Raw genomic sequence first — 25,334 nt, 5'->3', positions numbered from 1 at the left:
CTCCTATAAATTGCAGGAGAAAGTTTTTAGAAAGATTCGAATTGTAGTAAGAAACAGGCAATACCAAGCGAATGAATAAACATACAAACCCATTGCACAATATACTATCACATAACTTAAAAAGGATGACACTGAGCAACTAATCATAAACCCATTGGAAACTTTATCTTGAATAAACACATTTGGAACATGACTTTATATGGAGGGGAATCAACCTGAAACACGTGTCTACATGAATTAATTATAAAACAAGCAGAAAGATGATCAACAGAGACGACTCTCTTATCTGGACGGACATCAAAACTTAACTGCTAGCAAAATTAAAATAGATTTTTGTCTACCTTTCATTTCAAGGTAATAAACATTATTTGTTCCTTTATAAAAACATAAAGCTAGTTGCAGGTGTACATGAAAGCACTTATGTAGGAGCACTTTTCTTGATATCTGAATATTATATAAACTAACGTCCATAATCAGAAGAGATATTTTCATTCTATATAATAATTGATCATTAGTTCTTGTCAAGCGTCAATCTCCCCCTTTATTCCTCTCTAAGAAGTGTCTATCTCTCCTTCCACGATATTTGTTAGCTTGGGGAACTTTTTCATTCCTTTTTGGCATCACAGGCTGACACACATCAGCACATACACATACAAACATGGTGTCGGTTAAAAGGATATATCCTGATGCAAAAAGAAGCATAAAAAATTAAAATTTAAGAAGAGCACCTTGAGAGTTCAGGTGAAGCTGGGTGCCAACTTGGAGGACCACTCTCAGTAAGAAGACCCATTGCAAGTGGAGAAGCAGTAATTATACCAACCCCTTTGCTCTTTAGGAAACGTTCTTTAAAATGTAAGAAACTAAAACCTTTAAAATATCTGGGGTTGTAGTTCCAGAGTCAATCAGCTGACCCTTAAGAACATCAAACTTCTCTGGGGTCAATTTGTTCAGTATACTGCAAAAAAATAAATAAATGGAAGAAGAAAAAAAAAGGAGGATTTGTTGGGACATGTCCATACTGCACTACAAGCAGCACCCAAAAATAACATACTGAATATGCAACTCCCACTTGATCAGAGCTTTTAAGTAAACAAACCAGATTTACTTGCATCAACTCTCTGATAATAAAAGTATAAGATCTGGTATGGTGATTAGAGGACCACTTACCCTTTCACTTTCTTCAGGAAACTTTCTTTCTCAGGGAGATTCCCTCTTTGAGCAAACCATGGCACTTCAGCCTTGACTAGGGCAGGAGCAGTTCCTACCTGAATAGTACAAGAGGTCAGACTGATACCACCTGGAAGTCAAATATGAAGATAAAACCAGAGTACAAAATCCAAGTTCATTGCAAGAACTCCAAAAAACAGGATTAAAATCTTTAAGCTAAGATGGGACAAAATAATAGACCTTAATTCCAAGCTACTAAACTTGGATATCTAATATCTTGTATCACTAGGCCCATTCTCCCCCCACACAACACACACACACACAAAGGAAAAAAAACACACCCAAAACCAAATAAAGAACAAAAATATAGATTGATGCATGACCTGATGACCCCTCAAACATGAATGAATCTCCCACATCACCATCAGTAAAATTCCTATGAATTATATTTCACCAACAAATAGCACCATAACTTCTTTTCTTTTCTTTTTTTTCGATAAGTAACAAATAGCACCATAACTCGAAGCATCATCCAAAAATTATTTAACCATCTGCAATAATTAACACCACTAAAGCATGCAAACAAGAGACACAACAGGCCAAATGACATCATGAACCTTATCAAGATAAATGATGATCATAACATATGGCTATTCCTTCTCGAGAAACACTGGAGACAAAATCTATTGTGCAATTTTGATTCTATTGAGTTTTCGGCAACATTAAGCAACATATAATTAGAATTGTTATTTATATCTAAACATTTACAAGTGTGCTCCCAAGTGATTCAAGTACCTTATCACAAACTTGGTGAACTGGACTTAAAAAGAATTACACATCAAGAAGTAGCTTGTTTCCACAGGTAAATAATTTTTGGAAGTTGAGGGCGTGAAGATGTTGTTAACTGTTTAGATCAGAAAATCAGGAAAACACATATATGTTCAAATTTCCCTTCTATATAGCATACAACATAACAGACAAAACAATACTATGTAAGCAGTCATCCCTTGGCCACTAAAGATGTGAGGCCTTGCAAATAGGGAGTTTGCCTGATCATGGCCATTATTTAATTCCTGCGGCCTTAGACTCAAATCCGTTAGAAAATTCCTCATTATCTCGGATTGCTTCCCAGGATCTCTCCTCTCCAGAGGCAGGAAGCTGAGCAGAATGACCATGCCAATCAAAGTTTTTTGCCTTGTAATTATAATCAAAGTGCAAGCAAGCAATGTACCTTCCTGATCCCACAAAACCATATAAAATTGAGGCTTATTATCAACAAAAAAACATATCTTGGCCACATAACTCGCTCCTACACTCTAATAGCCCTTAATTGTTTTTATAACCAAGGATTTGTATGATGAAACAAACACATCCACGTACACATACATACATATATGTGTGTGCTGTATGTATAAAGGTAGGGTTTAGGAGGGAGTCAGGGACCTTGAGTGTGGGAGCGAGGCGCATGGTGAGAGCTTCAGAGAGGGAAGAAGAAGAGTTGAAGCGAGGGGTGAGGAATCTGTTGCCGCGTAGACCACCAAAGCCGCCTCCTGGTCTGAAGCTTACCACCGTCTGATTTGCCTGCATAAATCAGTGCTCCAAAGACCTTCACTTAATTATAGCCGTCGATATGGCTCAAAACAGGTACTACCGATAATAATTTTTTAAACCGAGTCATCAATTTGAGATTAGGTATTACCTCATGAGGGGTCACATGCATCTAACCTTAGATGCCTTTTTTCTTTTTCTTTTTTTTCTTCTTCTTTGCATTAATAGTATGCACATACCTTTGCCTCTTAGTGAGCTAATAACTTTTAAAAATAATTTACAAAATCCCAAGGGGTTGCTCAAATGGCAAAGGCATTGGTCTTTGTGGTAGTCCCATGAGGTCCAAGATTCGAATCTCCTTGAGTCCAAATAATTTTTTTGGGCCACCTTATTGGCAAAACTAAGAGTATTATTTAATCCATGTGAAGGGGTGTTTTACACGGATTCGAGGGTTAACTGATAGGAGTGGGTACACGAAGTGACCATGCCTTAAAGAGTTCCTCGTCATAAAAAATAATTTACAGAAGAAAAAATCATGTATACCAATCCTTCGTGCAATTTCAGTGCATTCCAATACATGATTGATACAAGTAGAAATAATTGGAATACGTAATGATTTATGGAAGATAACTTCTAAGAATAAGTTTTCTTCCACAAAGTGACATAGAAGTGGTTAATCTCTTGTTGGAAACACTTCCATCACTCCCCCTTAGGCTCAAATCCACTATCTTTAACTTATTTCAAAGGCTTATAAATAAAAAAGCAAATGTCATTTTCTAGTGACAATTTGAAACAATATGTGCACCCCTTGAGAATGACCTAGCAATCATGTTTGTTTCTCCTTATGTGCTAGCTCATGAGAATGAGAAAAAAAACCTTTAGTGGCTATAATTAATTATTATTATTATTATTTTCATGCATATTGCTCCTTATTTTTTGGGGACATCCTTATCTTAAAGGATGTAACTTGTCTAGAAAAATGATCAACTGGTTCGAGTATGTGTTGCTTAAAGGAAATGTCCAAACTATATATTGGGTTAAGTGTCTCAAAGAATGTTCAAAAACAAATAGTTTATGAATTTTGAAATAAAAGGCAAATACCTATACCAATTAATGGATCAATCTTAAGTTATAAAAGAACATGATTTTTCTAGAATTATTGCTGTGATTATTTAAAACCTAAGAAAATAATTGATGGATTTTTTTTTTGTTTTGGATGTCAGGGAACCTTTCCAAGGCAGGGCCCTTCGGACCCACCTTTGCAGAGTAAACCCCGGTCCTGTGCACTGCATCCTCGAAAGTTTTCCTACACGAAATTGGTTAAATCGCTAGCTTTTCAATAGGGGGTGTGGCCCCAAGGAATTGTTTGCACCCATGAGGTGTTGGACCTTGGGCCTTGAAAGGAACAAACCCCAAGATCAAGGACTCCACCAAGTAGGGCTTCATGATGACTCGAGTTATTTGAAACGAAGATCACTGGTGTGACTTTTTTTTTTCTTTTTTGATTTTTTCTATTCGAATAAGGTAGGTAGAGGAAAACAATTGTAACTATTATACTTAGATGTGATCATAATAGCACTACGTTTACCATGACATGACAACAATAATCAATTTCAACATTAGTACCCAAATATTAATAAAAACAACTCATTGGGCCAATAAGGATACAACCATAAAAAATTCATACCCCAAATGAACAATATTCTGCAATAATTCTGCATCAACAAAACAATTGAATAAATCTCTAAGAAAGTTTATTTTGATTACAACACAAGTCTAAATATTTTTGTAAAAAAGTATAACAAAATAGGAATATAAATACACAACAATAGTCCAAAAGACATGGAAAGAAATATCACCTTAATGACTTGCAACAAATATGCATTTATTCCTTACATATTGACTCTGCAAAGGTTAGAATATGAAATTTGTCCTACACGTTGAAGAACTATAAAGCTTTCACACAGATATTTGAAAAAAATCTTGTAAACTTTTATCTGCTCGATTAGTAGTCATCAAGTCGATCAAAATGTTTGCAGTGGTTGCATTTGCCGAGAAACCCTTGTCAACCATCGTCTTGAGATATTTCACTGCCCAAGATGTCTCATTATGTTACAAGAAGCCTTGGATGATTGTGTTATATGTGAAGTGGTCAGGTGAACAACCGTGCTCTTCCATTTTTTCAAGCAACTCTCTCGCTTCATTTAGTAGTCCCTCTTTGCAAAGCCCTTTGATCATTATAGTGTAAGTGCAAACATCAGGTTGAAAACCTTTGGTAGGAAGAGCATTAAATAATTCACTTGCAGTCATAAGTTTCCCAGCATTACACATACCATCAATCAAGATGCTGTAAATCACAATATCAAGGTCTAACTTTTTGTCTTCCATCTCCTTAAACAATGCCATTGCCTCAGTAAAGTGTAGATTCTTGCATAGGCCATCTAACAAAATAGCACAAGTTCGGATATTCGGAGGTTGGCCACAACCTTGCATCTCGTGGAGTAGCTCTAATGCGATTTTAGGTCTCCCAACTCGGCAAAACCCTCCAATTAGAGTGCTATAAGTGACAACATTGGGAAAAATTCCCTTTGTGGACATTTCACGAAATAGACTTATTGCCTCATCAATTTTTCTATTCTTACAATATCCATTGATCAATATGTTATAGCTAACAATAGAAGGCAAACAACCGTTTCGAACCATCGTATTAAATGCTTTGACAGCTTCATCCATTTTATTTTGCAAACAATAACCATCGATCCAAGAATTGTACGTGACTACATTAGGCTCTATGCCTCTCTGAATCATCACATCAAAAACTTCTTCAGCCTCTGTCAACTTCCCTTCTTTGCGAAGTGTGTCCACCAATATGCTGAATGTATGCACATTAGGCATGATTTTCCTTTCCACCATCTCATTCCATAGTTTAATTGCCTCCTTCCACTGACCGAAATTACATAGACCTTGAATTAGAGAACTGTAAGTGAAAATGTCTGGCTGAATTCCTTTACTCACCATTTCAGAGAAAAATGTCAAAGCCTCAGTTACCAATCTATCTTTCCATAAACCATCAATGATTATACTATACTGCACTACATCAATTTTAAGATTTCCTTCTTGCATCTTCCTAAGCAACCCGATAGCTTCATTGGTCTTACCTATTTTACACAAACAATTCATAATCGTTCCGTAGGTAACTGTGTTAGGTTTGTGGCCTATATTCTCCATTTTGTTAACCAACTTCACAGCTTCAACAATTTTACCCCGAAGACAAAGCCCCTTGACAAGAGTACTATGAATTACACAGTTCGGTTGAAAACCAAGTTTCAAAATTCTTGCTAAAATAGAGAAGCTGAAATCCACCCGGTTCAGATGACAAAAGCAATTAATCAAAACACCATGAATATAAACATTGGGAGCAATTCCAGACAGTTCCATTTCTTTAATAAGAGTAATAACAGTTGAGTAATGCTTCATTCTTGCAATTGCGCCCAGTAATTGATTAAAATCGACAATGGAAGGACAAGGGTGCATGTGAAGCATTCTATCAAACACGCCTAAGGCATCATCAAGATTCCTAAAGCTTCGAGATCTGCATCGATCTCTGACAGATTTCAAGAACTGATTGGGGCTTTCCACGTTACGTCTAAGCACTATTGGTAGTTTTAGCAGAAGTTGAACTAAAACAACGACAATAATAATGAAAATTTAGAGGATGGAAAGAAACCCTTACACGACAATAATGAGGATCGATAAGCAAATGACTGAAGAAGAAAGCAAGAGACTTAGCAGTCGCACCCATTTTCTGAGGAAGAAGAAGAAGCAGATCTAATGATGCAGTGGGTGAAAGGACTCCAAGAGAAATATGCAGAAGAAGCATATCTGGTGATTGATGCAGTGTGTCAAGGACTCGAGGTAGTTAGATGATCTTAAAGGACATTTTTGTAAAGATACAAGGGACACGTGTTTTTTGTTTTGCTCCTTGGAATGACTTTTTGCCCTTTCATCAGCTTGACAATCGCTACTGCGAGACCATAGACAAAGAGCGACAGAAGTTTTATCCGGTATAAATTTTAGGGTAAAGTCCACTTAATTCCCTTAAACTATCATCTTAATAATAATTTATTTCTCAAATTATCAATTACGATAATTTATTCTCAAAACTACCAAAACAATGACAATGTATCTCTTAATACTAGCAAAATGACGAAATTACTCCAATAAAATTTTCAATAAAACAAAAATACTTTTAAAAATTTGAAAAAAATAAAAATTTAGTATTTTTGTTTTTTTTAGTAGGGGTAATTTTGTAATTTTTTTAAATTTGCGGATACATTGTCATTATTTTAGTAGTTTTGGGAGTAAATTGTCGCAATTGATAGTTTGGGGGGTAGATTATCATTGGAGTGATAGTTTGAGGGAATTAAGTGAGTTTTACCCTAATTTTTACTCATTTTTTATAGTTTTAATAATAAATAATAAATTCTCTAAATTTTAATCTGCAGCTCTTGGGAAGTGATCCTAATAGTAAATATTTTTACAATATTTTTACAAATATTGTAAAAATATTTACTCAAGTATTTCAAGATTTTATTTCTTTCAAATTTTAACTGTTGGTTTAAAATTAATGGTTTAAATTTTATCATATCAAATAAATATAACAATTACTCAGTTAGAAATTATTAAGTTCTAAAAGTGATGACTCCTGCGTTGATATAATAAAATTCAATCATTGAATTTCAAACCAATTGTTGATTTTTACAGAAATCTACTTAATAAAAAACTCTAAAAATTCTAGAAATTCTTGATCCTTGACTTCTCAACTCTAACTAATCCCTTGATAGGTAATTATTATGATTTCAAGGGGATTTTACACAAAATATTTGGCTTTGGATTCTTAACTTATACTATTCAAGTGTTTCTGAGATATTACACTTTGTTTGGTCACCAAAAAAAATAAAAAAAATAAAACTTTTAAAAGCAAGAAAAGAAAATGTCAAACTAATACCTAAATTTGCAATATTTTTCTGAATTACTTTCTCCTCTCCAAATTATAAAAAATTTACAAAAAATATTTGTTTGGTAAAAAAATTAAAAGCGTTTTTAAGGGTTCAAAAAGTTTAAAAATAGCCAAAAAATACTTTTTGTAAAAACTTAAAAATAAAATTTTTGCTTAAAAGCTCTTTCCGACTTAAAAGCTCTATTTTTCAAACGCAATTTCAAACATGCTCTTATTCACTTAATGAATTTACAATACAAAAGTCTATTTATTTATAGAACTTACACATGAAATATAATCTTAATCGAATCCATTAATTTAGAGTAATTCAATCTTATCAAATTACTAAAGTTAACAATTCTAATTTTCACAAAGACAATACAATTCTCATCAAATTCATAATTTAATATTTGAAGATTATGCCCCCTCAACAACTGGTACTATGCATTTAATAATCCAGATAAAAATACTTGAGTATAATTTTTAAATTGAACTTATACAATAAGTTGAACAAAATGTGATGTTTGCTTTTTCTGGATTATTGTATAAGTTCAATTTAAAAATTATGTTCAAGTCTTTTCTTCTGGATTATTAAATGCAAATTCAGTTTCTTTCAACATATCTCACTTTGAATCCAACGCGTCCAACATACTATATCATGGAGATGCTGGACCTTCTTTTGGAGGCCATTGAGTTAAACAAAGTCAATTCTTTTTTCGGTGTTGGCTGGGCCACCTATGTGGAGAGGGTTCCACTCTGGGACTCCAATACTGGAAACCTCTCTGACTTCACAGCTCATTTCTCATTCATTATTGACACCCTTGGGCGCTCTGATTATAGTGATGGGCTTGCATTTTTCTTGGCTCCTCCTGGGTTTGAAATCCCACCGAATTCAGGAGGTGGCTATCTAGGCCTATTCAACAGCACAACCATTCATTCATCTCATAACCAAATTGTTGTGGTGGAGTTCGATTCTCTCTCGAACATTGAATGGGATCCTCCGTTTCAGCACGTGGGGATTAACAGAAACTCAATTACTTCTGCCACTTACAACTCTTGGAATGCCAGCTTCCACAGTGGAGACACTGCTGATGTATGGATCACCTACAATGCTTCTACCAAGAATTTGAGCGTCTCTTGGTCCTACGAAAGGACTTTTAATTCTCAGGAGAATTCTAGTCTTTCCCACCATATTGATCTCTCAAAGTTTTTGCCTGAGTGGGTCACAATTGGATTTTCAGCTGCTTACGGTTTGAATCCTGAACGACATACACTTCTGTCATGGGAATTTAGCTCAAGCTTGGATATTAAAGAGACAGGTGGAAAGAAAGCAAAAAATATAAGATTAATCATGGGTCTCACAGTTTCTGGTGGTGTTTTGATAGCTGGATCGATTATAGCATTTGCAATATTATTCTGCAGGCATAATCAAAAGAGGAGAAATAGCAGAGGCAATGAACTTGACATCCATAAACGAAGACCTACAAAGAGGAGCGGGACCAAGAAGGTTCTCTAATAACGAGCTTGCTTCAGCTACTCACAACTTCTCAAATGAGAGGAAGTTGGGTCAAGGAGGGTTCGGCGTGGTTTACAAAGGGTATTTAACTGATTTAGACACGCTAATCGCTGTGAAGAAAATCTCAAGAGGGTCTAAACAGGGGAAGAAAGAATACATCACTGAGGTGAAAATCATTAGCCGGCTGAGGCACCAGAATCTTGTGCAACTCATAGGATGGTGCCATGATAGAGGTGAGTTCGTACTTGTTTACGAGTTTATGCCAAATGGTAGCCTTGATGCTCACCTCTTTGGCAAGAGGAGCCCTCTCCCTTGGGCAGTGAGATACAAGATAACCCTTGGGTTGGCTTCTGCATTGCTCTATCTTCATGAAGAGTGGGAGCAATGTGTGGTGCACCGGGATATAAAATCCAGCAATGTCATGCTAGACTCTAGTTTCACCGTAAAGCTTGGTGACTTTGGATTAGCTCGGCTTATGGATCACAAGCTAGGTCCCCAAACAACCGGGTTGACTGGAACATTAGGATACATGGCTCCAGAATACATAAGCACAGGTAGAGCTAGTAAAGAATCAGACTTGTATAGCTTTGGGGTTGTTGCATTAGAAATTGTTACTGGAAGAAGGTCAGGTCATCCTATTGATGTGGATTCTGATGTAGGGTTGGTCCAATGGGTTTGGAATCTTTATGGGAGAGGAGATCTTCTTTTGGCCGTGGATGGGAAGCTGCAAAATGATGTTGATGAAAAACAAGTCGAGTGCTTAATGATTGTTGGACTTTGGTGTGTTCACCCTGATCGAAGTCTCAGGCCCTCCATTAGGCAAGCAATTCATGTTCTTAATTTTGAATCTACAACACCAAATCTTCCAACACAAATGCCTGTTTCCATGTATCCTGTACCTGTAGCATCAGCCAATTCTGAAGTACCTTCGATAACTACAAGCCTTCAAGGGGGTCGTTGAACTTGTTTCTTTACTTCTAAAAACTATTTATTTTGTCTATTGTTTCTCTATCTGTGAGATTCGTTAAGTTCCTGCATCCATGTACGTATCACACTGCTTGAAGAGGTGTTATAAAGCTTTTCATTTCCAGCACTAAATTCTGATGTCGCACCAGAGGAAAAACAGAGTTTTCACAACTCAAAAGTTTAATTCTGAATATATATATATATATAACTCTTATTGATACTTTCATGAAAGGGAGTAGTTGGCTTTCTATAAGCAGCTGTCTACTTATACAAGATTGACACTAGACAATTTCATACAAAGAGTTATAAAAACCCAAATTTGCTGGCACTTGAAGTCCTTGTGCAATTGAATTATTGGGATTTTCCAGGAAAGACAGGACTCCCCCACGCAAGACTGTTGACATAGTGGATAGATATAGATATAAAACACATGCTCTGTCAGCCGACATTTGAAGAGTTCCAACAGAAGATCAATTCTGTAGCACCACAATATATATATATATTGGACTGTCGGTTTGTAAAGGCGGAAACGATATTCTCTTGAACCTCACTGTTCATGCTGAGAAGCCACAATCAGGAACTGTCTTCCAGCAAGATTTAAGAGGCTAGCTCACCGAATACGCCAGCACACACCCGTGTGGCCTAGACATCACCCACAAAATCATTAATCATTATCCATTTTCGTTTTTTGTTGCTCTTTCAATTGTTTCTTCATATATACTTGCTTTCAAAATGTTTCCTTGTGTTTTCTTGGTATTTTTCTAGTCTAAGTAGATATTATTTTCTAAAAATTGAAATAAGAGTTAAATTAATTTTTAAGAAAATAATTATCAAGTTTTAAACAATTGCGTAATGTTACATGAGGCAAATATATATATTGCATACGTTTCTATTGCTTAAGTATATATGGTTGTTTAGGGTTTAGAAAATTCGAAGTTGGAGACAATGTTGGCGTAGGCTATGCGGTTGGAGCATGTCGCTCTTGCGATGACTATTGCAACAACCTTGAAAATTACTACCCAAAAATAATCGTCACCTATGGCAACAAGTACCACGACGGAACCACCACATACGGTGGCTACTCCGACATCATGGTTGCGGGCAAGCACTTTGTGGTCCGTATTCCGGACATCCTACCGCTTGATGCTGATGCTCCCCTCCTTTGTGCTGGGATTCCTGTACGTGTACTGCCCCTTGAGATATTATGGACTTTGACAAACCCGGCATGCAAGTGGGCGTGGTTGGCCTTGGTGGGCTAGGCCATGTGGCTGTGAAGTTTGCTAGAGCTATGGGGGTTAAGGTGACGGTGATCAGTACATCGCCGAAGAAGGAGAAGGAAGCTTGGGAACATCTTGGTGCCCACTCGTTTTTGCTCAGCACTGACCAAGATCAGATGCAGGTACTAAAAAATTGATGAATGAATTTAATTATTTAATTTATATATTACAGTTACCAATTATGTATATTATATGTAAGTTTCTGACTTTATCAACTGTACGTATATATGTATGCCGCCCTTAGCGCATTGGATGGTATCATTGATACGGTCTCGGCAAAACATCCTCTCCTGCCTCTAATTGGCCTGTTGAAATCACATAGAAAGCTTGTCATGATTGGTGCACCAGAGAAGCCACTGAGCACTTCGGAGTTCCAACCCAAGGTGCTCCAGGGATGATCGTAAGCCACCCACTAAAAATTTTATGATGATGACGTGCTGGTTGGCAAGCCCCAAGCTCTTCTTTTTCTTTTATTTATTTATTTTTAAATGAGAAATTACTCCATACCATTTTAGTTTTGACCCGGAGATAAATAAGAACTTAAGTTTCAATTTTAACAATTAAGAATTTGAGTACCAATAGGACTGTCGGTCAATTTCTCTGTTCAATTTTTAATGGTAGAAGTGTCAAGGGCATTTTATCGACGTAATTAATACTAATGAAATTATATTACTTGTATCAAAAAGCCATGGCATGACCGAAGAAATTCGTAAGCCTAACACATCTTATAAAATCAGTTCAATAATAGAGGGTTGTCCACTTCTCATAAACATGCACAAGATCTTGTCTACAAGCAATATGAGATTATTCCTCAACACCCTCCCTCATGTGCAGGCCAGTATTTCTCCTGGTCTTTGTCACGGGACAAGTAGTGTCACTAGTGTGGCCCCATTTATCGTATGGTAGGCTCTGATACCATTTGTCACGGGGTCGTAGTTGCCCATCTCCTTTCTCTCTTAGCCTATAGTTAGCTCTTTCTTCTCTAATAGAAGCCAAAAGTTGTCGAAGTTCAAATTCAAGAACAGCTGGTGTTTCAATTTCGGCGCCATCAACTCCACTCAACTACCTCGGCTGCCACTCCAACGAGTTTCCGGTCACCATCTTGGCCTACGTTGCCGACTAAAGAATAAACTCAAGTTTTCACAAGTTTACACCTTGAGTTTGAGGAGGAATGTAGAATATATCATGGAGTTTAAGAATAATAGTCATAGTATAAGACTATTACTGACTTACAATTGAGGACTATCACTGTAGTTACTGGTGAATAGTTAAAGATTATTACCAAGCTAACCTAGCTAGAGTAAAAGTCTATTTATATTCAACATGATTATCCTATAAATAGGAGCATATTATTTGTAAATTACTTAGAGAAATAATTAAGAGTTTAATATAGTCTTAAAGCTTAATCTTGTGGATGTAGATCATAAATCGTCTTATTATTCTACTTTATTATTTTCACATTATGAAATCTTTCAATGACGTCTTGTAATGCCCAATAAACTAAAAACAAAAAACACACCTCCAGTGATCACATGTACATATATATAGGGGACAGCGTCAATTTACTTCGATGGCACTACATGGGTCTCAGTTTCCTAATTCGTAAGTGGTATGAAGCAGTCTTCTACACTTTGGCAGCAAGGATATGTAAAACACACACTGCCCAATTCAGATGATAGTACAGCTAAGGTCAGTTGATTGACCTTGGGCCAAGCGACCCAAGCCCGTTATTGACTTACTAGTAACAACCTCGTCTTCTTCCTTTTCCCTTCACCTTGGGCTTGGGTCACTCTTCAAAGGGAAAACATCATACTATGTGGTATGGGCCTGTTGTTGGGTTTGTGACCCCAATATGTTTTTTTAATAAAGATTAGATTGCCTTAAATTTAAGGGTTTGAAAATGATATGATGAGATTAAATCATCCAAAATTAAGGAATTTGATTAGGATGATATTGGATTCAAATCATTTGTAGCCAAAAAGGCTATACGCTGAACCTTAATTCTATGTGTATTCCATTTTTTTTCCTTTCATTTTTTTAGATTATTGTGAGATTATATACGGTATCAGAGCCTTTAGACTAACGCCAGTGTTCAATTATGCTACTATGCACTCTTTTCTTTCATTTTCCTTTTTCACAGCAAAAAAATAATTGTCCTTCGCCCAGTGCCGACGCCTTCTCCTCCGGACGTCAATGGGTCATCTCCAGCAGAGTTTACATCCCAGCAGAAAGCCTCGCACAACACCGCACCACGCATGGTTCAGAAAAAAGTATGAAGAACAAAGGAATAAGTTTTGTGGTTTGTGTGGCAAAACTTGAATAGGCGTGCGTGTAGTCAATGGTGTGGTGTGCGAAAAGTCTTCTTTTATTTAGATTAAGTTTAAAAAATAAAAAATTTAAAATTTTTTTAAAAAAAAAAGAAGAAAAGAAAGAAGCAAAAACCAAAAAAAAAAAAAAAAATGAAGAAACCGAATGAAAAAAAAAAGAAAAAGAAAGAAGTCCAAACAGGCATATGTTTAGCCCATATATATGACCCATTTCAAGCCAATAGTATGCCCCATTCCAATCCTACTATTGAATGATTTTTACTTTCATCTAACCCTTGGAATAAAGACCAAGTCCTTATTCTAAAGTTGAGTGGCATTCATTTGTCTACCACACAAGCAAATTGTCTTTTTGAGGATAGCTAAGGTAAATTGTCAGGTATATCTTTTGACATCTCTTTTAAATTTGTGATAGATTTGCATTTTCAAAATTCTATTATTTTGTGCCAAGTAACTTTCCAAGAGAATAAAGGAAAAGATTTGCATGGCTCACAATTTTGTGTGAACTTCTTTAGAGTCAGAAGAAAAGAAAAAAAAAAAAATAACTTCTAAGCTACGTAAAACATATCTTGTGATAAGGTAAAAGTATATCCCAATTTTGATTGTTTATTTCTTTTCACAATTCTAGAACTTTCTCTTTTTTTTTTTCTTCAACTTTTTATTAATAGATTAATTGTATAGTCCATGCTTCATATTGTATATCCAACAATACACAAGTCAAATTAGTTACTTTCTCTTATTTAAACATTTAATAGTTTCTTCTTCTTTTCTAGGAGAAGCAATAATAAATGGACTCAACTGAAATACTGAGTTAATTGAACTCCTACCGACTACATTGGACCATGAATGACAACAAACCATAGTCGAGTTTAGGACCGAAAACATCACACTATTGGCCATTACAACCAGCACTGTTAATAGTGTTCTCAACAATGTAAAGGGTTGCTTAATTACTTGATTTAAATTGTTATTAAGAACACGTTCCCAAGAGGTAGCTCAATCGGCTAGAGACTACGCTTAATGAAGCGGAGGTCATTAGTTCGAATTCCCCCTCCCCCTCTTGTGCGAACATCTCAAAAAAAAAAAAAAAAAATTGTTGTTAAGAACATTATTGTCTATTCATTTTCTTGTGAAGCAACTATCCTCATACATCCGCTATAACAATCTCGTAAAATGCAAGACTGAGGTTGCATTTATCTTGATGTAAAACATTTTTTCGAAAATCTTTTAAGCGTTTTCTGGTGTTTAGAAAAACTCAAAATATTACACAATCTAAAAATATTTTTTGGTCAACAAAAACAAAAATTTAGAAAAATGGCTTACGCTTTTAAAAATTGTAATTCGTTTTCCTCAACGCCAGCCTCCGTGACCCACTCCGACCCTCCTATCAACGTCCAATTGTTTGAACCCCCAACAAAAATGACACTGAAAAAGGCAATATTGCATGATGTTGGGGCAATGATTTTGGTGCGTTTGAAGTTTGGGGTTTTTTTTTTTTTTTTTCTTTTGTGTATAATGGAAAGTGTTTTGATTTTATTTCTTTTATTCCATAAGTGGAATTGGATTTGCTATCCAAAGATCTTCGGCCTTTTTTTGGGACTTCCAGTGCATTAATTTCAATCTCATTTCCATACCAGGATGATTTTTTTTTTTTTTTGGGGGGGGGGGGGGGTGGGGTTTGATTTTTTTTTTTTTTATGCAGCTTTGAGAAATAAGAATTTTGGTGGGAACCCAACATGCAGAATATCATTAGTTTTCCTTGATTGAAAAAAAAAAAAAAAGGAAGTTGAAGGAAAAAAAAAAAAAAAGAAAGAACTTTAAAGAAAAATTTAGAATTGTAAAAAAAAAAAAAGCAATAAAAATTAGAATATCCTTTCCCATCTTCACAAGATATGTTTGTTGTACTAGGTGAGAACTAAGAATATATTACCGTACAAGTTGTTTCTTTTTGCTTTTTTGCTCCCTCTACCACAATTCTCAAAGAGTTTGAAGGAATATATACCTTTACCATTTTTCACGGCGATTCTAAAAAAAAAACAGAAATTTGCTTGCTATGTAGGCAAGTGAACGCCAAAGGTTAGATAAGTAAAAATATTGAGCAATTGAATTCCCTCCACAGTCCGCAACAACACCAAACCAAACAAACAGCAGCCTGCTTGTCAATTTCCAATCACAAATCCCAATAATACTACTAAATAACCACTTCCATCTCCTTTGTGTGGGCGGGTAAGAGTAATGGGATCCTCATTAATCCCGAGAGAGATGAAGGGAATGGAAGAGTTTCTAAGAGATAACTATTATTGGAATCAGGACGTGTACGCAAGATGGGTGGAAAATAATGAGAAAGTTGTTTGTAGGATGTGCCGGAAACCGATATTGGGTCACGCTTTTAAATACATGAACAGAGAGTGGTTCTTTCACTTACCATGCCTCAATGCACCCACCATTGACAAAGCCATTATGTTACACTTTGGCAACTGGACGCATAATCCGCATGATCCCTTGAAGTTCACAGAAGAAGTTAAAAATGATGGCAAGGAGGAGGTTGTTTGCTTCGGGTGCCAAAAAGCAGTATTGGGTCCTGGATACAAATGTTCCACCCCCCAATGCAATTTACTCCTCCATAAATCTTGCTTCGAGCTGCCTTCCCAAATACAATACCCTTTCCACCCAAACCACACCCTTGATCTTGTGAAGCGAGAGAAAAAACTTTGTAATGCTTGCTTAAGAAATTGCAATGCATACCCCTTCTACCGTTGCAGTGAGTGTGATTTCAACCTTCATATCACATGTACTACCCACTCGCAAATTAATATTCAAGACTGCCAACATTCTTTCATCTCTAATTTCTTTAACCAAATCCAGTTTACTTGCCAAGCTTGTGGTGAGGAAAGAAAGGAGTTAGCCGTCCTTTGTACCACCTGTCAACTCTTGATTCACATCAAATGTGCTCTATTTTCACGCATCATCAGAATTACAAGTCATGATCACTCACTCACTCTCACCTACTCTCTTTGTCAAGTCAAAGTGCACAGCAATCTTTTTTGTAAACTCTGCTATCAAAAGGTGAAGGCTGAATATGCAGCCTATTATTGTCAAGAATGCAATTACGTGACCCACTTGGCATGTGCATTTAAATATGAAAAAGGCGCACATCTTACGTGGTTGTCTGAGGAATCCGTTGATTTAGAAACAAATGTTATGGAGGTTGAAGGGGCTGTGCAAATACAACATTTTAGCCATCAACATGGTTTAATTCTTAGCAACGAAGGGCTCGTGGATGATAAGCTTTGTGATGGTTGTACAGGATTAATCTCCATCCCGTTTTATAGTTGTACACAATGCGACTTCTTTCTCCACAGTAAATGTGCTCAACTACCAAACAATAAGCGATATCCACTTCATCCACACTTGCTCACCCTCTCTACAGCACAGTCAATTTATAATCTTGGATCGTTCTCATGTAAGGCTTGTCAACGTCTCAGCAATGGCTTCATCTATGGATGTGGAACGTGTGATTTCGGCTTTGACATTCAATGTTGTTTAATTCCGGAAACCCTGAACCATAAAGGTCACCAACACTCTCTCTTTCTTGCTATTAATTCTAATAGAAGAAGATGTCATGTTTGTCATTTCACTTCTGACGACAAACCTTGCATGTTTGTATGCACTTATTGCGATTTTGCCTTGGGTTTCGAATGTGCAACTCTTCCGCTCATAGCTAGCCACAAAGATGACGATCATATCCTCAAGCTCACTTACAGTGCTGAAGCTCATTGTGAAGAATACTATTGTCTAATTTGCGAAAAAAAAGAGATCCCAAACAATGGTTCTATTATTGTGCCGAATGCGACTTCCCTGCTCATTCCCAGTGCGTTTTAGGAAAATATCCATACATTATGTTTGGAAATACTTTCACATCAAACTATCACAAGCACCCTCTCACTTTTGTCCCAAAGACTGACTCCTCTCCTCCATGTGATGCTTGTGGTAAGACTTTCGATGACTTGGCCCTAGAATGCCCTCAATGCAAATTCAATATCCATGTCAACCTTGACTGTTTAATGTAATGTACCGTATGTCATCTTGAAGTGAAGAATTTGGTAAAGAATGTATTGTATATTGTGCTTATGCATATGGTGGTTGTTGATGCATGAATTAGTGGAAATTAAGGATGTTTCTCTTAGCATGTTTAAGGGGAAGGTTCCGTACGTTGATTGTGAATATTGCTTCAAAATAGTATTATAAAAAGTTTCTTCAATTTTCTTGCATTCATAGCGATCAAAATGAGACGAAGGAATAACTTGCGATGTTTCTAGTGTTAACACTTAACAGGACATCAATGATTATAGTTTATTTCAATTGATTAAATCAGATTCATTTGTTGTATTCAAACTAAGTAAACGACAACATATATATATATATATATATATAAGCCATTTTATCTTAGCATCTGACAAGTCTAAGAGAAAAAGAATGGGATTTCTATTATCGAATTAAGGTTATAAATCCCATATATTGATGTTTCTTTGAATTCTTTCACACTCTTTGGAGAATTTCCAACTTAATTAATTAAGGAAGTAATTGCAATCAGTTTGGTGGCAATATATGACCCAGAAATGAAGCCAGTTTGGTTGTACCAGTTGTTGTCCCTCAAATCAACAAAACATCAACGACGTCCATTAACCTTGTTACTCCAATAAACGTTGATAGATGAAATTCCACGTCTCAATTTCAAGGCCCATTTGAAATCACTAATTTTACTTGTCGTATTGCCGGATAAACAAACGTCACTGGCAAATGAAAATAAATTAAAACAGAGCAATTTAAAAAAAATAAAAAAAAATAAATAAAAAAAAACTTAAAAGAAAATTTTAGAATTGTGAAAAAAAAGCAATAAAAATTAGAAGATCCTTTCCCATCTCCACAATATATGTTTTATGTAGCTGAGAAGTTTAGAATATATTCCTTACCTCATATGCAACTTATTTCTTTTGCTTGTGCCCCTTGGATCACAAATCTGAAAGAGTTGGCAGAATATATACCTTACAACTTTTTATTGTATCACACAAAATGAAAATAACCGAGAAATTAAAATAGGAGTTGAAGAAAAAAAAAAAAAAAAAAGTAAAACTTGAAAGGTGTTAAATCACCAATTATTTAAAAAGTTTAAGTTGGTGAATTTTTTTATTTAATTAATACTTTAACACACTCAGGTTCAAATTTTACTTCAATGAATGAAGTTATTATGTGAAATATTCGTTTGAACTGTGAGGTGAATAAATTCCAAAAAAAAAAAAAAAAACTTGTATGCATAAGGCATGAATGTAAATTTTAGAGTTTACTCTCTATCATGGAACTTTATATCTCTCATGAGAGGTTTGATTATATCATTAAGTATCTATATTAAAAAAAATAGAATTTAGTTAAAAAAAAAAAAAAAAAAAAAAACTTGTCAGAATGTGTTGTGCATGTACTTGTGAGGTTTGTTTCACATATTGAAAAAAAAAAAAAAAATAGTAATTAATATACTTAAGTAGACCTAAGCCCATTAACTTACGCTTTGGGCTAAAAGTTGTGTCCTAGTATGTATAAATTAATACCATTTATCCTTTTTCTTTTATTTAAAACCAAAGTCTCTATGTGATTATCTCATACTAATTTATTTTTGTGACATAATTGGACTTTTTTTTCTTCAATACAAGCCATTTTAATTGGCCCGCAAATGAAGAACATCAAGGAGTCCATGAACCTTACTCGTGTTGGAAGTTGGGGGATTTGCTATCAGCACCTTCAACATGCACAAAGAGACATCAATGTTTTACCATCTTGTCCCAAAAGCGAAAGATCAAAATGATGCCAAGTGGAAGTTAAATATAGTTGACTCCGCAAATATTTGTCCTAAAATTCTCTATTGGTTAATTGGTAATTTATGCAGTTTTGTTAGTTGAATAGTTGATAAGGCGATAGGGTAGCTTTTGAGATTTTGTAACTTTGTAATTTCTAGTTTACTTGTACTGTCGTCTAAATTAGCTACCGCCGTAATAAAACTTCAAAAAATGGCAACAAATTAAGTTTAATTGCGAGACTGGTGGAACTATGATGATGTCATCATTAATATTTACCTATTTAACATTTTTATAAGTACTTGTATCCTTGACTTCAACCCCAACTAATCCCTTGATAGGTAGAGCACTTAATTTGTTCCACAAATAATAATTGGTAATTAACTATCAATCATACCGGATTTTAAGGGGATTTTACATAAAAGATTTGGCTCAAGTGTAGTAAAAAGGCTACAGCACAATGAGCACATAAACTAAATACTTACAAAAATAGGGTTTTGGACTCTTAACATATATTATATATTCAAGTGTCTTGCGGATAGTACACTTTGTTCGGTCACGAAAACAAAAAAATAAAATAAAAACCTTTTAAAAGCAAGAAAAGACAATATATATCTCTGCAATGTACCCATTTTGTTTTACAAAAAGACAAAAATGCTTTTAAAATTTTTCCATTAAGAAATAGTTCTTCTAAAAAGTCATGGATATGGTGACCCACGATGGTCGTGGGTGGTTCACTTTGCAAAAAAGGTCCCTGAAAAGCTGCAACAACCACCAATAAGAGGTTGTTGAGAAGGAAGCAATAACAAAACCGAACTAAATCCGTCAAATTGAATTACAATTACAAAAATGTTGCAGTTCACTGCAATTAACCACGTTGGGCTCAGCCCACAACATATGACATAACCTCATAAGGAGAGAAATTCTTTAAGATTAGATTATTCTAAACTTAAGGATTTAAAGATGATTTGATGATCGAGATTGAATTACTCTAAATTAAAGAATTTGATTAGGATTATGTTGGATTCAAATCATCTGTAAGCTCTATAAATAGAGCTCATTGTATTGTAAACTCTATATATATAGGTTAAACCACCTTAATTTTAATTTTTACGTGTCTTTCATTTCTTTGCTTTATCTCTTTTCATTTATCTCCTTAAATTATTATGAGATTCTATATGCTGTCAAAGCCTCTTTTCTTTCATTTTTCCTTTTTCTCAACACAAAATCATTGTCTCGCACAACACTGCATCAAGCATGCATGGTTCGTAGAGAAGTCTGAACAACAAAGGAAGAAGTTTCGTGGTTTGTGTGGTAAAACTTGAATAGGTGTGCATAGTCAATGGTGTGGTATAGGAAAATTCTGCTTTTATTTACATTAAGTTAAAAACAAAAAATGAAGAAAACAAAGAAGCAAATAAAAAAAAAAAAATCGATGCAAGAAACCTAAAGGAAACAAAACCAATTGAAAAGAGAAAAAAAAAAAAAAAAAAAAAAAAAGAAAAAGAAAAAGAAAAAAAGAAAAGTGGCATATGTTTATCTCATAGTAGCCCTATTCCGACCCTACATGATTTATACTTTGATCTAACCCTTGAAATAAAGACCAAGTCCTTATTCCAAAGTTGAGTGGCATTCGGTTGCCTATAATGCAAGCAAATTGTCTTTTTTGAGGATTGCTGTTGTAAGTAGTAAGGTATATATTTATGACATCTCTTTTAGATATATGATAGATTTGCATCGTCCAAATTCCACTCCTTTATGCCAAATAACTTCCCAGGAGAATAAAGAAAAAGATTTGCATGACCCACTATTTTGTGTAAAGTAACTTCTTTAGAGTCAAAGAAAAAAAGGAAAAATAAAAAATAACTTCTAAGCTACGTAAAACATATCTTGTGAAGAGGTAAAAGTGTATTCTAATTTTGATTTTTTATTTCTTTTCACAATTCTAGAACTTCTTTATTTATTTTCTTCAATTTTTTAATTAGTAGATTAATTGTATAGTCCATGCTTCATGTTGTATAATGGTGATTAATTAGATTTGTCCAATGGTGATTTTAAAGCCACATCAGTTTTAGAGAAACACTAGAACGACTTATAGCATTATTCATTAGCAAGTATTGTAAAAAGAATTACAAAAACAAAGAACTAAAATTAACTATAAGAAGCCAAAAATCATAGGCCACAATGAGATGCATAAATAAGCAGTTTGAACACAACACTTCAACTTCATTCTGCCCAAAAAAATACCCTTACAATACAATCAGAGATTCAGAGGTACAATGCTTTCATTAAGAGTAATCAAAAGAGGCAGAAAATCCCAAACATTAAAGACATTCTAATGAACTGCCCTAAAGGGTCAGTGAGTAAATTGTTGTAATTTAGATGTCTGGAGTTATTTAGTGAGAGAGTAATGTTTAAAATTTTGAAGATCACGAGAGATTAGTGTTAAGAGTTAAAAACATTTCTATTCAAACATAATAAATAATTCTTACTCACGTATTTCAATATTTTTGATGCTTGACAAGTTTAAGAAATCTACTCAATACAAAACTCTACAAATTCTAGAAAATATTGATCCTTGACTTTAACCCCAACTAGTCCCTTGATAGGTAGAGCACTTAATTTGTTCCACCAATACTTGGTAATTATCAATCATATTTACAAAAATAGGGTTTTGGACTCTTAACTTAAATTCATGGGTATATGGTGACCCACGATATATGGCCGTGGGTCGTTCAGCTTTTTTTGTTATGAAATTTTTGTATTTGGGAGGCATTGCAAAATTTTAGAGGTTTGCAGGAGAGTTCAGAGGAACATCGCAAATTGTGTGTTAGTTTAAGAGGCTATGAATATTTTTTTTCCATATATATATAAAAGAAGCTATCTAATTTTTTTTTTTTTTTTTTTTTTTTTGATATAGAATGATTAATATAAATTGAGAAAACTCTACATATCTCCTCAAATTATTACTCATTTGACAATGTCACTCTCCAAAATTTTAATTGCCACAATGTCCCACCCAAACCATCAAACTACCAAAAATTGACAATGTCCCCAATGATGAAAATACCCTTAATAAAATAAAATAAAAAATAAAACAATTTTTTTTTAAAAAAAAAAAAAAAAAATCATGGTGTGAAAATTAAAAAAATTAAAAAAAATCATTTTTTTCTTTAAGAAAAAAAAATTTTAATTTTTTAATTTATTGGATTATTTTTGTTTTATTGAAAAAAAATATGAGTGTCACTTTTGTCTTTTTGTTGGCCTTGGGGGACATTGTCAATTATTTGGTAATTTAAATATTTTGGGGAGATGTTGTCGCAATTAAAAATTTGAGAAAGACATTGTCAAATTGGTGATAATTTTAGAGGGTATCAAAATAAAATAGAGAAGTTAAAAGAATTTAAAAAAAAAATTAAAAAAAAAAAAGAAAAAAGAAAAGAACTTAAAAGAAAATTTTAGGATTGTGAAAAAAAAAAAAAAAAAAGGCAATAAAGAATATCCTTTCCCCTCACCCGAAGATATGTTTACGTAGCTAAAAAGTAAGAATATATTACTTTTTTTTCTATTCAGTTAGAATATATTACTTACCTAGTAATATGGCTAGTATACAAGTATTTTTATTTTTATTTTTTTTCTCGAATACCACGTATACAAGATGTTTCTTTTGCTTTAGGACTTTCCACTGTGATCCTAAAAAAAAAAAAAAAAAACATTAATTTGCTTGCGTTGAACGCCAAGTAACTTTCCACTGTAATCCATATCACCTATTTCAAGTCCAAATTGACCACATCTCGGCACTACTATTGAATGATTTCTACTTTGATCTACCCTTTATTCTAAAGTTGAGATGTGTTCGGTTGCCTACAAATGCAAGCAAATTATCTTTTGAGGATCGCTAAAATAAGTGGTAAGGTATATATTTTAACATCTCTTTTAGATTTGTGTTAAATTTGCATTGCCCAAATTCCCCTCCTCTCATGTGCCAAGTAACTTCTCCGGAGAATAAAGGAAAAGATTTGTATGTTCCACTATTTTGTGTGAAGTAACTTCTTTAGAATAAAAGAAGAAAAAGAAAAATAAAAAAATAACTTCTAAGCTACGTAAAATATATCTTGTGATAAGATGAAAGTATATTCTAATCTTGATTGTTTATTTTTTATTTTCACAATTCTAGAACTTTCTTTTGAGTTCTATTTTTTATTTTCTAAAATTTTTATATTAATAGATTAATTGTATAGTCCATGCTTCATGCCTAATATCCAGCAATATAACAAGTCAAATTGGTAACTTTTACTTATTTAAACATTTAATAGCTTCTTCTTTTCTTGGAGTAGCAATAATAAATGGACTCAACTGAAATATTGAGTTAATTGGACTCCAACTAACTACATTGGATTACGAATAACAACAAACCACGGGTCGAGTTTAGGACCAAGAACTTCACATTATAGGCCGATACAACCAGAGCCCTTATAATTTTTCTTTGCAATCGGCTATAACAATCTTATAAAATGCTAGACTAAGGTTGCATTTGTAAAATATTTTGTAAAAAGTCTTTTACGCATTTTCCAGTGTTTATATAGACTTAAAATATTAGTCAATTTAAAAATATTTTCTGGTTAACACTTTCAAAAATTGTAATTCATTTTCCTCAACTCCAGCCTCATTAACCCACAACGACCCACCTATCTCCCTCTAATTGTTAGAACCCCTAACGCACCGAAAACCCCCAGCAAAAAAGCCACTGAAAAAGGCAACGAATGATGTTGGGTCAATGATTTTGGTGGGTTTGAAATTTGGACCGTGATACACGGCACGCGGCGTGCTACGCATGCCAGTGCAATTTTTTTTTTTTTTAATTATAAATTAAAAAAAAAAATTGCATTGGCATGCATGGCACGCCACGTGCTGTTTTACTTCACCCTTGAAATTTGGGGTTTTTTTGGTGGATTTTGGTAATTACTGCTTTGATTTGATTTCTTTTATGCCATCGGTGGAATTGGATTTGCTATCCAAACAAACATCTTCTTGGGCCCTTTTTTTGGACTTCCTTTACATTAATGGGGTTTATGTACAAAAATAGGGTTTTGGACTCTTAACTTATACTATTGAAGTGTCTCACAGATATTAGTATTACACTTTGTTTGGTCACAAAAAAAAAATAATAAAATAAGTAAAAGCAAAAAAGAAAATATATATAAATTTGCAATGTACCCATTTTTTCATATAAAAAGACAAAAATGCCCCAAAAAAATTCATGGGTATGGTGTCCCACGATGGTCGTGGGTCGTTCTCCTTTTTATTATTAGGAAATTTTTGTATTCGGTAGGCATTGAAAATTTTGGAGGAACATTGCAAATTGTATGTTAGTTTGAGGGGCTATGTATAATTTTTTTCCATATATATATATAAAGCCATCTAATTTTTTTTTTTTGACAAAGAATGGCTAATATAAATGAGAGAAAGTTCACATATTCCCTCAAACCACCACCCATTTGATAATTTTCTTCCCAAATAGTTAAACTACCAAAAATTGACAATATCCCCCAATGACGAAAACATCCTTAATAAAATAATAATAATACTTTAACACTCTCTATCATGTATAAGTTGAATGAGGTCCAATACATATGTGAAATATTATTTTGAAATGTGAGGTATACTACAGAAAAAAAAAAAAAAAAATTA

The 25,334-nt window shown here is 34.2% G+C and overlaps 1 protein-coding gene and 4 pseudogenes across 1 annotated transcript; 3 read left to right on the top strand and 2 right to left on the bottom strand.

Moving 5' to 3' along the window:
• Nucleotides 1-477: 477 nt before the first annotated feature.
• On the bottom strand, nt 478-2,833 carry LOC132189309 (eukaryotic translation initiation factor-like). Its single transcript, XM_059603990.2, has 4 exons — nt 2,611-2,833; nt 1,168-1,265; nt 729-955; nt 478-627 (listed from the first exon to the last, which is right to left on the bottom strand). Exons 1-3 carry the CDS (start codon nt 2,752-2,754, stop codon nt 832-834), a joined length of 366 nt encoding a protein of 121 aa, XP_059459973.2. The 5' UTR covers nt 2,755-2,833; the 3' UTR covers nt 478-627; nt 729-831.
• A 1,671-nt stretch (nt 2,834-4,504) lies between these two features.
• On the bottom strand, nt 4,505-6,656 carry LOC148583563 (uncharacterized; annotated as a pseudogene).
• Nucleotides 6,657-7,957: 1,301 nt separating this feature from the next.
• On the top strand, nt 7,958-10,191 carry LOC132172826 (L-type lectin-domain containing receptor kinase IX.1 pseudogene; annotated as a pseudogene).
• A 435-nt stretch (nt 10,192-10,626) lies between these two features.
• LOC132189526 (putative mannitol dehydrogenase) lies at nt 10,627-12,712 on the top strand (annotated as a pseudogene).
• Nucleotides 12,713-16,032: 3,320 nt separating this feature from the next.
• On the top strand, nt 16,033-17,867 carry LOC132189523 (uncharacterized; annotated as a pseudogene).
• Nucleotides 17,868-25,334: the final 7,467 nt, after the last annotated feature.

The sequence above is a fragment of the Corylus avellana genome, chromosome 9, assembly GCF_965113065.1.
Source record: "Corylus avellana chromosome 9, dhCorAvel1.hap1.2, whole genome shotgun sequence".
In the NCBI taxonomy this organism is placed as follows: Eukaryota; Viridiplantae; Streptophyta; class Magnoliopsida; order Fagales; family Betulaceae; genus Corylus; species Corylus avellana.
This window is presented reverse-complemented; position numbering and strand designations above follow the sequence as displayed.

What these genes read in the sequence shown, in the direction of transcription:
- LOC132189309 (XM_059603990.2), bottom strand. Translation starts at nt 2,754, where the DNA reads ATGCAGGCAAATCAGACGGTGGTAAGCTTCAGACCAGGAGGCGGCTTT. An exon ending in GCCTCGCTCCCACACTCAAG is followed by an intron (nt 1,266 to 2,610) that starts GTCCCTGACTCC and finishes TGTACTATTCAG; the next exon opens with GTAGGAACTGCTCCTGCCCT. An exon ending in TTCCTGAAGAAAGTGAAAGG is followed by an intron (nt 956 to 1,167) that starts GTAAGTGGTCCT and finishes ATTTTTTTGCAG; the next exon opens with TATACTGAACAAATTGACCC.